We start from the raw sequence: 14,574 nt of genomic DNA on the forward strand, positions 1-14,574 counted from the left end.
TTCCAATCCTGCAGTTTGATCCTGCCTTCAGAACATGGAGACCTCAGAAACAATCGACCATAGAGCACCAAGAGGGTAACTTCACTCATTTAAGTCATCAAAAAGAACAGAAAGCTCAACCCATTTCAGTCTCAATCCCAACTGAAGTAGCAAACATTCAGTTATATAATACTAAATCTACTAAGCAAAAATTTGGGGGAAAAAATAATTTTTCAATCTAACAATCATTTGCTGACAAATAAAACGAATCTTGCTGTGCAATGCCAGAAGACACTGAGGCTCCCAGGTCACTGCTTTTTCTATGAACATATGTTAATCACTAAGAATAACTTATCAGAAAGAGCAATACAGCAAACTGTTACAGAACAGCATAACAGGCTGACAGACATTTTTGCTATAATTATGAAACACAACGAAATCTTTGAGATAAAAACTGAGCATAGGACCTTAGAGTGGTGCAACTTGTGAGTTGGCTTAAAAGGAAAAAATTCAGACTATATTCGAAATCCAAATGCAAGAAAGTGACGGTTTTTTTAACAGAGGACACATATAAAGTTTACATGATCATGTAGAAGTTAAACATACACTTCAGAGAGGAAAGACAGACATTTGGGATATAGTAGTTTGCTGTTACATACAAACCAGGCAGTATCCACAAACATGTCAAGAGGATCAATTCATGGAAAACCAGGAGCAAATATTTGTGTGGACTGGACTGTTCCCTTTTTCTCCTGCATCCCTTTTTTCCTACATTCTTACAATTATTAAATGCATTGTTATGCTAATAAAGCCTCCCTTGAATTAAGCAGTGTAATCTATGTGAGGCTATGCCCAAGACATATAAAAAAGAACAGGATGCAAAAAATCTGCATTTCCAGCAAGTGGCATTTTTACTAGTCCAATGATTCCCACCTGGTGAACAACACCAGCACTTAAATTCAGTTATGGCACAGCATGAAACACAAGTTAATAATGTCTTCTGGATTTATAAGATTGGAATAAAAATTATGACTGGCATGAGAGAAAAGAGAATGAGGCAGAAAACGGGATTGTAACAAGGCCCATACTATATTTTTGTCTTAAAAACAAACAAAAATTACAGTATGGGAACTATCATTCTGGTCGATAAAATGAAAAAATCAAAATCCAGGATTTTCAAGTTGTGAGATTTTTTTAAGCTTTAAAATCAGTGTTGTTTAGTTGCTGAAGGAAAAGCAGCACTTTGAAGTTCTAATCGCTGAAGTTTTATATGGGCATATAAAGTTATTAAAAATAAGTTATTTTGTGTAGTATTAAATTTAATAGTAGTATTACTTAATATTATTATTACTTAATTTAGGGCAGTTGCTTTCAATTGCTTGCAAGTTTTTTTAATACTATGAACAAAATTTTCTGTATTAGGGGCCTATCATACCATCCTAATCAAATATATATCAGCTAATTCTGAGACTAATTCTGTGGAAACATATTTTTTCCCAAGACCTTCTCTTTAGAATTTCTGAAAAACCTGTCTTTTAAAAAAAAAGGAAAAAAAAATCCATCAAAAATTGGTAAATTTATGATGTCTCCAAAATCGTAATTACAAATGCCCAATAGAGATTTAGGAAAACAGCTGAAATCTTACAGGATACATCTTAACAGCAGATCCTAGAGGCTATTCCAATTTTTAGTACCATTCCAATTGCACATCTGCCACCCTGACCAGATAACTGAGCAGCCAAGGTTTGGTTATACTTGCTCTCTTAAGTAATACTAGTTTAAGTAAAACCTAATTTTTTAACTACTGCTTTTTACCTGCTATAGAGGTAGCTTAGCTTAAAACCCAGGGTGACAGTTTTCAGAACACTACACAAAAAATATATTGGCACACTGTTATTTGAATACTTCCATGGTCAAGAGGTGGGTAAACACTGGGGCTACATCCACAAGAGCCCACTAAGTAGACACTGCACTCTGATGAAACTTTGCAGAACTAAGTAGGTAAACCCTAACCCTTCACATGTAATCAGTCATTTATGCTAAAATGGAGGGGGGGGAACAAAAAAAAAAAGGTTTGCTTCAATTGGAGAACAACAGTATGGTAAACTAGGCTCTCTCGACAGAATCTCTTCAAACTAGTAAGGACCTTATACTGAAAAAAGACTCACTGAAGCAGTGGAGGACTTTGATAATTCTCTGTTCAAAGCCAGGACCTCACCTTTAAGGTTGTCAACCAAAGATTCTCACCATCTGAATCTCTCTGTATAGTTCAGAACCAAAAGACTCTTTAAATGATAGTACCTGTGACCAAGATTCTGAGAAGTAAATCTGCAACCACTTGAAAACAAGTTTGGTAGTGAGGTAAGATACATAATTCTTTTGCTTCTTGGGGGTGGGGGGGAAGCCCCCAAGGCAACTCCCAAACAACAAAACCAAAGAAAGGACAGGAATTTCAAGCACTTAACCTATGGAGGGCTCTCTAGTTCAGCTAAACAGTAAGAGAAAGTCTATCTCCTAGGGTATACTTCTCTCTCTTTGTGACAACAAGAGCTAAAAAAATACTATGGTATTTCTGTTCCTGACTGCTAAATATGAGGTTTGTCCCATTGCTTTTTGATGTTTATCCTCCGACAGACGTTAACAAATAGAAGTGATGGTGCACCACTCTTGCTTATTTAACTTTTCCATGTCAACTGATTTTACAGACCTTTGTCTTATCCCATCTCAGTGTCTCTTTTTCAGGCCAAGAGTCCTTCACTATTTACTCACTCCTTATAAAGATGTTCTTTGCCATTGTTCACTGCCATGGCTCTTCTTGTACCTCTTGTGGCATGTACCGTATCTGTTTTGAATAGAAACTGCCCTCTCCCCTTAACATGGACTTTATTTGCCCTCTTACTACCTTGTCAACACAGGCTGGTGAGGTCTTTCAGCAGTTTGTGACAGCTGATCTTCATAATGGCTCATTGCATAACCCATCAGAATCAGGAAACTTGGCATCTGTTCCTCCTCCCTTCCCCAGATCATTTATGAGTACACTGAGCCACACAAAAGGCCAAGTCTTTCCAAGACACTGATGGCAAACCTCTCCACTGTGGAAACTGAGCATCGACTTATTTGGGTTTTTTAAATCTTTTCACCTGCTCCTAAACTATGACACAACTTCTCCTTGTATCTCCAGACTGTTCAATTTAAGAGTCTTCAGTGAGTAACACTGTGTAATGATCTTTGGAAATGAAAAAAAAAAAAAAAAAGAGAACTTGCCAAAGCACCATATTTTTAATTCATTTCTTGAAAGTAGTTTCTATCAATTTGTGCAAAAGAGATGTGTTTTTGGGTGAAACCACCTTATATCTTTAAGAAACCAGTTCAGAAGAATTATCTAAAAATATGAACTGCCACCTAAACCAACTTGTTATTTGACATTGAAATGTATTCTGTGTTGGTCTTCACATAGTATTGCTGCTATATATGTACTACACTCATCCTCATACACACATATTAAGCTTGATTTTATTCTTCATGTTTATATCCACTATCTTAAATCACTGCAGACTCTTTAAAAGCTGATTGGTTGTATGCACACAAAAAGATATGTATTTGATACATTCATTGTAAGAGAGATTCCCATCACAAAATGAAAAATATAAGAAACAAGAAATATAAAATCATCTTGTCCAATGTAGCATTCCTTCATACTTGCACACTAACCTTGGTGGCTTTCTCCAACTACAACTTTGTACTCTCTTGTCTTGCTAATGTAATCTTGTCCAACTTAAAAATTCATCATACTATCATATCATATCAAAATACATCATAAAGACATTTTTTCTAGTTCATTACTTCTACTATGCCACCGTTCTGCACTTCTCCCATGCCTTCCTTACTCCTTCATCATCAAACAAGAGCTACATAACTTCATTTGCATGACCTTTCATATACAAAACTATACCATGTCAACATTCATTTGTTATCAAGGCCATCTCTTTGCCAGGGCTAGCCTTAATTGCCCATTTGTCAAATATCCCAAACAAACCCTCTGTTCTTTAACTGATACCAGCATTTTTGCATAAAACATGGAAAACTTTACATATTTTCCTCTTTTAAATCCTTTCTTGATTGGTTCTGATAAAAGACATTGGTTAGAGCACTGACAACTTGTAAATAAAATTTTTGCTACTGGTCATAATATAGTCATTATTACTAAACACTTCCTCAGACTATTTTTTAAAAAAATCTATGTGCTCAACAAAGATGAGACTATGTAATACCATGGGGAACTTCTAGTCACTACAACATTTTCACAACAAATACAATGTTTATTAACCTATTTTCCAAACAAATTATGGTTCCTTTTAATATTGAAAATAAGCAGGTCAATAACATGGTTTGCTATCTTAAACTCTTGTGATAGTTTACCTGAGTTGCAGCAAAAACAGTAGTTACAGAAGGCGCAGTTGAAGGTGATAGAGCTCCCACTTGCTGCAAGTGCCCTGAAGCCTGCTGAGGTAAATGAGAACTGGAAACGGGAGTGCTAGATCCTGAGCCAGATACTGCATTTGGAAATGATACTGCTACATCATTGCTGCTAAAAATACCTGAAAAAAATTACAAAAACGATTACATGCATCTCTCTCTCTCCTCCTCCCTTTGTTTTCTAGTAACCATGTAAATATGCAGTAGAAAAATTAATCAAGACAAACAAGATCACTTAATACATAATGCAGAAAGCTCCTGTGTTGAAATTCTAACCATGCTGATTGATAAAAGTGCTCTTGTCATTTGACATTCTACAGTTCAGGGAACACAGATTGATTCAGTTTTAAGTTTTTGTAAAACGTGTGATAAATCAAACACTTATGTGCGTTACAAACTGCTCAAATATTAACAGTAGCAGAATTTTTGGCTAAAATGCCTGCCTTCGGCCGAGTCTGCTATCAGAGTTTGTTCTTTAAATGAATTACTGTTAAGTAAAGAATGAAGTATTGGGCTATATAACTGAACATACACCACACAAATGGAAAACATACTTTTTAACTTTAAAGTAAATGTTTCTAAACAACATACATTTATCCAAAACTGTAATTTTGGCAGCTAAGGATTGCTTGTGCTTTTTCAGAAAAATACTGACAGCAAGTCTGAGGACGAAGTACTCAGATTTGCCCGTAGAACTGGTGGTATTTCATTTATTCACAAACAGAAATTCCATCCATGATCTATATGAATGCTTGACTAACATTTCTGCTAGAACAGTCAACAAACAAATGACTAAATACATTAACATTAGTCAGACTTGCACGTTAGCAATTTAAATAGGAAGAGTTCATACCCCTCTGTGAAGCCATTACTTCTGTTCATCTACATGCAGGGTAAAGTTCATTATAGAGGTTGGGAAAAAAACCCCTACTGACCAGAAGCCCAGGACAAGAAGTAGTACCTGTCTATGAAACCGTTAGGCTCCACGTGCATTAGATAAGTGAGCTGTCAGCTGGCCAAGGAATATCAAGCATGGTAGCACTGAACTGCAGTTAGAGGAAGAGTGCCACAGGGAGTAAACAGAAGTAGAATGAACATGGTTAGATCAAAAAAAGCAACAGAACTGAAATGCCAGTTAGAAGGCAAAGGGTGGAGCTAGTTTGTCACTCATACAAATAAGGATTTGAAGAAGGCAGTGACAATAAGAAGATACTCAATGTTAAAACACCACTTGCCACCCAGATATCCCTCTGAGCACAGGCAGTCAAGGGAGACTAACATCATCCAAACCCACACATAATATGCAAACACTGATGCATCTTAAATTCCCTGCCTCCATTAACTGTCAAGAAAAATGGAAGAGAAAATCAGCCAGTCCCAGCAGAGAAAGAAGATATGAAAAAACAGCTGAAGACACATCCTGACAACACTTTTTTCCTGCCTAACCAAGGTTAGTGACTTGTCATCTTCTCCCCAATCTCTTCATTACAGTGTAATTCAATACCTGCTCTGCTGTTCTTCTGACTTCTGTATCTTTTCCCACTTAGTACACCTCCCCCTCCTTGTTGTTTTTTTTTTTGTCACCATCCCCAAAATCTACAGTTTGGCACTATTAGCAGTTAAGATCCTTTAAGATCTTCACTTTGTGATGATCTTTTCCCAGTTTTATCTGCCTCATCTAACTACACGGTACGTTTTATGGATCCTGCTCTAATTTGTCCCTACACACCACCAAAATGAACATGATTAACAAACAGCCTTGATATTGAGTCTACTCTTAAATGTGATACAACTACAACCACAAAAGCTGAAATATAGCCCAGGTCCTCAAAAGATTTATCTGCTTTTAATCAGCGATTTCAAATTAATAAAAAGGATGAGATTTGCCCCTTTGTTTTTTGAATGCATGAAAACAAACATACAAACATTCTTGAAAAATATTAGATTCTCAGGCAATTATCAGGCTTCAGGAACCATACGTTTTAAGAGTAAAAATAATGAAATAGCACAACACCTAGGATGAAATCATAAGAGCTCATCACCACAAATACTATCACTCTCATAAAATATCAATAGTAATGAGAGGAGAAAACAAAATTTTTGGTGAGAGTCAAGTACTAAAAAAGTAGGATATTTTGCCAGAAAGGGAAAACAACTCCAAAATTTTAAAGCTCTTGTAGATTTTTTCTTAATTTTTAAAAATCTTACACATTTAGTAACTGCAGAGCTTCTGCTGCTTCTATTTTAATGATAAGGTTTATTCTTCCTCTTAAAAATAAAATTCTGGAATACAAGCAGATAGTTATGAAATCACAGGCATAAAAATATTTCAAAAGAAAAACAAGCAGTAAACTAGTTTGCCAGTGGAATGAGGTAAGCTAATATTTGATGCCAGTAGCTGCAGTAGTATTAAAAACACTATTTGTTGCTGTTGCAAAATACAGGACAAATATGACCTATCCACACACTCTGTTTGGGATAAGTATTTTTATTTAGCAACACATTGCTTAACACATAAAGTACATGCACCTTGTGGAACTAGTCATGCAACCAAGATATTACTCCATGCGAGCATTCAAATAAGAACTGTACGCTAAAAATACAAATAATTCCTTGATTTTCACGCCAATTCAAAAGAACTTGTGTAAAAACTAGGTGCATATCATATTAGAAAGCCAAGACAGAACACATTTGAAATGTCTCAAATGCACTAAGTTGTCCTTTGGGGTTTGGGGAGAGATAAATCCCTTTCTGGATCAGGAATGAATAATAACAAAACCCTAAACAAATAACTGTAAACTACACTGATGTTTAAAACAAACCAACCACCTTGACTTTCTTCCCATATTACTGAAAACTAAGTAGCTATAACTTGTGATGAATGGCATTGTGTAATTTGCCAGAGGCATAAATAGCATGGTCAAATATAATCTTCAGCATTTTAAAGAGAACACAGTTCTTTCAGCTCCAGGTGGAAACAGAAATGTAACCCTGTTCAGGTAAACCCTGACTGTGTGTAACACCACGAGCACAGCTGCACAACACTGATTTCAGGTTCTAACAGATAAAACGCACATAGAGCCTGCACTGTTGGAGTGAAAGGCTTAAAAAAAGGCAACAAAAAAAAAAAGGCATCTCTGGACAACAAGTAACTGCCTGTGTAGTACTGTAGAGCAGAGAACACATCAGATAATGCATATTGAGGAAAAAATGCATCTTTTTTTGCTGACAATCAATGACAAAACAGTTAGTAGAGAAAATAAAAGAACTTCAAGAATAGCGAAAAACAAAAGAGCCTCAACTAAGAACTAGCATTGCAGCAACATCCACCAGGTGACACACAGTGATAAAATCACAATTTTAGTGATTTTATTCAAAATCATAGAAGTAAGTAGTTCCATGAGTAGAAGACTTAATATAGGAGATTAAATTCTGGCTTTCAACAGTGTTGCATCTCACAAACGACACTGACACATTAAGCTTTCCCACTACAATTTCTGTATCTAGCTATGAAATCCTCAGTTCTTATTTTCCAGTACTACAACCCCCTCCGTTACCCCTTACGTTCCCTTCCTATGCTGGTGACTGCCTAGTTCAGCAAGAGACAAAACAGGCAGCGATTACTTCTGTAGCCATACACTGTCCATTCCTATTACAGGAACTTACATGTTTTAGACTCCTTTTTTTTTTGCTAAAAATTGGACAACAAACTCAAAGCTTACTGTGGGCCAAAATCAAGAGACAAGCAATGTAGACTGCTTCCCTAGGAAGCTTGGAAAATGTTCTCCCTAAAGCTGTATTTTCTTTTGTAGGTCAGTAATTTGGAACTCTTGAAACAATTGTGAAAAGATGGAGTTATCTGAAACATGTCACAGGTTGCTCATCTTAGCACTTTGCCAAAACTTCAGGAATAAGCAGTATATGGTCAAGGAGGTTATTCTTAAAATGTAAACTTACAAGTCCACAAAAGTTGCACAGAACTACAGAACCTTGCTATTTAGGGGAGGACAGATGGACATGGGGCAGGCACAACAATCTCAAGGGGTCTTATAGCAGAACTCTCAATAATAAAAGGGAATTTTGACTTATAAAAAGTTCTTTACAAAAACTGAAGCTATATACACATTTTCAGCACCTTCACTTCCTGTGGTAATCTCAAAATCTCCCCTAAACCCACTGACAACTTTCTATATCGAGCAAAATGAAAAAGTGCCTTTGCATAAACCATTCCATTAATTAGTAACTAAACGTGTAGAAAAAATGAAGTTCTGTTATATAAGGATGAACATGTTCTATTCCAGTAAAATTTAACAGCGGAAGAGGTACCCCTCTACATTACTTTGTAATATGGACATAACCTAAAGTGAATCTAATGCAAAACACCAGAAAATAAAAACAGGTTATTTTGACAGTTGTCCAAAAGGAGAAGAAAGTTGCATATGAAACTGCTGAGCTAGCAAAAGAATTTCATTTCAGTTTATGAGATAATGAGCTTGGATGCTAAGGATCAATCTATTTCCCTCATGAAGAAACCTGAAATCTAAGAAATTATCAAGCAGTTTTCCTGCGGCTGATGAACAAAGTGGTGAGAGTTCACCTTCAGAGAGGTTTCTAAAAGATTCTGCAGTAACAGTTCGAGAAGTGCACGGTAATGCAAGTTACCGATCTGCAGCTGGATAACAGGCTACCATTCCCCTCCCTTTCAGTAACTGGGCATCCATTTTTGATGGAAGCACAACAGCCTGTCACAGATCAACAGTCAATGCCCTCCATTCATGAAGGGCATTCTGAGTACTCTCCATGATGAGGCAGAAGGAAAAAAAGCTCCCAGACTTGAAGTACCCAAAGAGTACATACTGCTGGGGGTAGAAGGGAGGAGGGAAGATACAAGTGTACAAGTTTTCAAACTGGAACAACTGTTCTAGTTTCATACCTACTGATGGAAGGCAGACTGCCACAATTATTCACTTTGAGAATACTCTATACTCTATAGATCAGATTTATATACGAAGACCAAAACTCTTGACAAGAGTTTTGAGACAAGAACCTTGACATAACTGAAGAAAACAATTCAACATAGCCAAGTCACATATATAGCAAATACCTGAAGTCTGCTATCAAACTCCATTAAAGTTATCCCCAAATCCTTGACAGCTCAGCCAGCAAAAGATGTTCAGTCAATCTCTTCTGCCTACTCCCATCCCTATGTTCAAAACCCTGACTGTACAGCTGTCTACAGTCAGTCAGAAATGTATTCAATAATGGCATAAGGTTGAAGGATCGGGACTGATCTGTGTAGCTACCAAAATGGTCTATTCTTGTGTTCAGCTAGTCCCACCTGTGAGTGAACAATGGTACTTTATACTTGATTCCACATTCGTTAATGACCACACATGTCAGCAGTGATATAGAACTCACTCTTCAATAAATTGCAACAGTCAGGAATACATATACCAGCTAACTAACATGAAACAACACTTACAAGTTGCTTAGACCAAGCTCAGTCAGTGCACAGCCCTCAATTAGTCTTTTATTTCCACATGCAGATTTTTAAGTACAACATTTCAAAACTGCCTAAACCCCTGTCAGAAAGGTTACAACTTCCTGGTGCAGTGTGCCTTTTCCCACTTCCAATTATTCCAAGCTGATACAGGTCTTACACTACAGCTCTCCACTGCAGAAGGGCTCAAACCCACATTTTTCATAGCCAAATCAAGATGAATTTGCTCTCTGAGAGAAAAGGGTTAAATGTGACACAAGAAGACAGGTGAATGACATGCTGATCTAGGAACACTGGCAGAACTGTGTCCTTTTTCTAGCCCACTGTATCTGTCTCTAACAGTGAACAATAATAGCTACCAAAGTACACAAAAAAAGGGCAAGCATGTAGTTATACTTCCCTCAAATGTTCTCCCAGTCTCTAGAAATCTATAACATATGGACTTTGAGCTTGAGGAACGGTCTTTGTAATTATCAGCCTTAAATTTGCTTCCAACCTTGTCCCAATGAATTTCTTCCAATCCTTTCTGAACAGTTGTAACTTTTCATACCATGTCTCATGGTAAAGTTATACCTTAGTTAAACTGTGCAGTCTTTTTTTGACAGTGTAGTAGTGGAAGATAGCTGACAGAGGGACAAACCTCCTTTCACTTCTTTCCTCCAGATGATCCAGATAAATTCCCACAATAATTGCTGAAATGCTTTATAACTGCCTGTTTACATTTCATAACTAATTCAGCTTTATGAAATAAGACACATTAAGAATTTCATGCTTATTCTAGTCTGATTCAAAATGTTTTGAAGTACTCTTCTAGAATAGCACTAAGATAAAGAGCTCCATGATTGTATCTGAGACACATGCTCAGAACTACAGGAAAGACCTGTAGTTCAGATGTGTCACAGCACAGAAAGACCTTGTAAAAGAAAAAGCTGGACAGATATGGAAGAACAATTGATAAAGATCTTAACTTTTATGTAGTTGTTCACTTTCGTACAGTGAGCCAATACATACAAGCCTAAGTTACTTAAGTATGACAAACTAAAACCAAAGCAGTTCTAACCTCACTTAGTGAGTTCCCTGAGTAGGAGCATGACAACTTGTGATCTACATTTCTTAATGATTTCCAGAGAAAATTTACCGTGTTTGCTTAAGATCTCTGAAAACACACCATAGCTCCAAACTCTTCTGACAGTAATCTACCTCAGTGCTGAAATGGTGAGTCACTGGAAGCAGTAGATTCCTCTTCACTGTTCACATAATACAGTCTTTTACCGGAGTTTCTACCTCCGAAGTTCTCTCTTTCGGATTCCAGTGGGAAGCTGGGAGAGGGGAGAACAGCTGTTGCCCAAATTGGTGAAAGACTACATATAGCTGTCATTAGAAACAGCTAAAGCTTTGAAGTGGTATTCTAGAATCTCATGGACAGACAGCTATACTTTAGGTTGTAATATTTTACAACCAAACAATAATTACTCAATACTCCAAAAAAATGTGCATAAAGGAACTATTTCAATTACTTTGTAATGTGCCCTTATCTTGTTCTTCTTTTTTTACAATTTACGTAGTTTAGCTGGGCACTATTGTTTCCATGCTTCAATAGAGGCAGATGCCTTTTTATCAACACTGAAAAACTCTGCCCAGTTTGGGCTAGATTCCAAAATCTTAATTCATGCTCAGTACAGATTCTGTTTAGTTCAGGTTATCTTGTTAAAAAAATCATACCATATATATTAAATTTTGCCTGCAGAGATGCAGAGGCCAAAGGCTACAAAGCTGAAGTTTCTTTGGAAATGCATTGTCTTCTAAAGCCAATCACAGCACCAGGACTTGGCACAATGGACATCTGTTCTGTGCTATAACTCTCCTCACTGCAACTCAAAAACTAGCATAAGACAGAACAACCAAAAACAAAGACCTCAAAACAGCAACAGAAGTATGAAATAAAACGGACAGAAGACAGAACAAGCAAGAACAGAAGTAGCCACAGAAAGGCTACAATAAACATCACAATTTACAGCTAACTCTAACCTAAAATAACCAGGTCATTGTTTCCTATAGTCTTTTTTTAAAGTATACATTAAAATCATCAACAGACATGTATATCTGTACTCCCCCTTGCTCCTTTTCAGTATTAGGCCCATAAAACAAGAAATGAGAATGAAAGGCCAAGTCAAAAAAGTCTGACTGTAAAGTCCAGAGTAAGACTGAGAAGGACAAAGCACATTGTTATCACACAGTGATTAGCAGTGAAAACTTCACATCTCTCAACTGCAATTTTTGTGAGGTTTTTTAAAAGTTTCTGAAAAAGCATGAAAAATACAAGAAGTTGACCATAAAACCACAAAACACAGCACTGAATATACAAAGTCTCTTACTGGCAAAACTGCAGTGTACCACTGTCTGCCTTCAAGTGTCTTGACTCCTTTCAATAAAGGCAGGCACCTTACCAGAAGGATACAGCTTGCATGGCTCCATTTTCTAGTCCTCTTTTTCAGGACTAGACCCTTTCAAACCATGTTCAACACTTCAGCTATTATCTTTCATCCTTTACAGTTTGTCAGCACCAAATTTCAACTGACAGGCTTCGCCCACCACCTGTACAGCATAACTATCACAAACAAACCTCTCTCCTCCAAACTGCTATTTGTCTCCACTCAAAATAAAACAGTTTTTCTTTCTGGTCTTTTACTGCTGATGTGCAGTCAGCTTAAACTCAGTGCAATGGAAAAACAAGCTCCTGATACAGATTCCATCAAAACTTCTTACTGACAGTGACACAATCCTCAGGACTGCCTAACTTGTAATCTGAATATGCTGTTGGAGTAAATGATCTTCCTTTATTTAAATATTTGTCTCAAGCTTGAACACTTTATTTTCATCCTATATACAAACATGACAGGATCTTTCCTTGCTGTTCATATTTTCAAAATTTCTACCTACCCTCACTGATTTCACCCATACATATATGCTTCTACCAAAACAAGAGCCCTGCAATATGGGAGGGTGACGGGTGGTTAGGGTGGAAGAGTAAAAAAAAAAAAAGCCCTGCAATACTGGGAGAAAAAAAAGAAACCAACTTAAACCTGGGAAAATACCATGAAACATCACTACCACCCCCAAAAAAGGTAGGTTAAATGATAAACCCTGTCCAAACACCATTCTAAAACAAACATGAAGATTACGCTGCTCCACAACAGTAAGTCATATAAAGCATTATTACTGCTTGGCAATGTATGTTCTTCTAACATCTATGCTATTAGTTTAAAAAACAAACAGTGCAATGTGAAAAGAAGTCACAAATGTTGCTCCATCCATTTCTGTTCTGTATTCTGTTGTGAACCTATACCTCCTCAACATTAAACAGCAAAAAGGCTCTGCTTATAAAATAGCAGAAACTCACCAAGTTCCAAATTCAGCACACTTTGTCAGATACCCTTCAGATGTTTTTTTTTTTGTTCAGAAAAATGGTGAGCTTGCTTTCCTTCATCTCAAAGCTGGTGCTTTGTATACCTGGGAGAGTGAGAGGGAAACCCTATATCAAAAGGCAAAAAGCTAAACCTATTTTACTACAGCAAAGCAAATCTAGAGAAATTTCAAAATTTCTCACCACATGTAGACTATGAAATATAAATTTAATGTAATATTATTATTTAAGAGACCCACTACTTTAGACATTTGCCTAGCAGATGTAATTCATAGCTCTGACAGTGTGAAAAGCAAAACCTTAATGATTTGTAGTTTAAAATGCTAAGAACTTCACCATGCAAAGTTTCAAACATATAAATTTGTTTCCATATGCTGAACTACAAGTCAATATAATACAGTGTATACAGCACTGCTCTTCCAACATACTTGCACAGTAATAAGAAAATTTCTATTTGCCTGACACCAAAGGATAAAAAATTCCTATTTTTATTAACAGATCACCTGACACCAATTAAATATCACATTGGGAAATAAACTTGATCATCTTCAAACTAGCCTCATGAGAGAGTTTAAAATCTTTCAGTAACTTGTAAAGATGATGTAAAGATGGTTGTTTCTTACAAATAAACAAAGCCTTGAAAGAGTAAACCTTGAAAGAGTAATAAGATATATATTTCATTTCCACTTGCTATCAGTGAATACAGAAATAAGGGTATAAAGCCAATACTGAATACCAAAGGGAAGCTGCAATTAGATCCATTAAAGATTCAATATTTCTCCCTCTGAAACTGATAGTTCTGTTATCAGTGACACAAATGAGCAGCATCAGGCTGTCAGAACAAAGAATGGACAAAACAAGGCTACCTTCACATGTATTACTTGTAGTAATTTAAGTAGTCAGGAAGGCAAGTGGGAGAATGCCTGAGGTAGACACCACTGTAACACACCTGTGAATGGAGCACTACAGAAGAACTAGAAACACTATTCACAAAATTAAAGAAAAGAATCTCAGAACTGGAATAAAACTGCTATCATTTTACTTCACACACACAAAAAGATCATAAAAAGAGAACTGAGGAACTATTGACCTATCAGGCTCCTGCAGACAATCTACAAAGTTTTCACTCAAGTACTGAACAATTGACGCACTGCAGACCTGTATTTCACTCAATCCATAGAATATGCAGACCTTC

The 14,574-nt window shown here is 36.6% G+C and overlaps 1 protein-coding gene across 7 annotated transcripts in view; it reads right to left on the reverse strand.

Moving 5' to 3' along the window:
* Positions 1-14,574, reverse strand: part of MLLT10 (MLLT10, histone lysine methyltransferase DOT1L cofactor) — a 123,154-nt gene that overhangs the window by 29,959 nt on the left and 78,621 nt on the right. For all 7 annotated transcript variants that reach the window (XM_027658797.1, XM_027658799.1, XM_027658802.1 and 4 more), the window contains one exon: positions 4,399-4,577. In XM_027658797.1, coding sequence (XP_027514598.1) covers positions 4,399-4,577 — 179 coding nt within the window. The remainder of the gene's footprint in view (positions 1-4,398; positions 4,578-14,574) is intronic.

This window comes from Corapipo altera, unplaced genomic scaffold, assembly GCF_003945725.1.
Source record: "Corapipo altera isolate COAL_440 unplaced genomic scaffold, ASM394572v1 63, whole genome shotgun sequence".
NCBI classification, from domain to species: Eukaryota; Metazoa; Chordata; class Aves; order Passeriformes; family Pipridae; genus Corapipo; species Corapipo altera.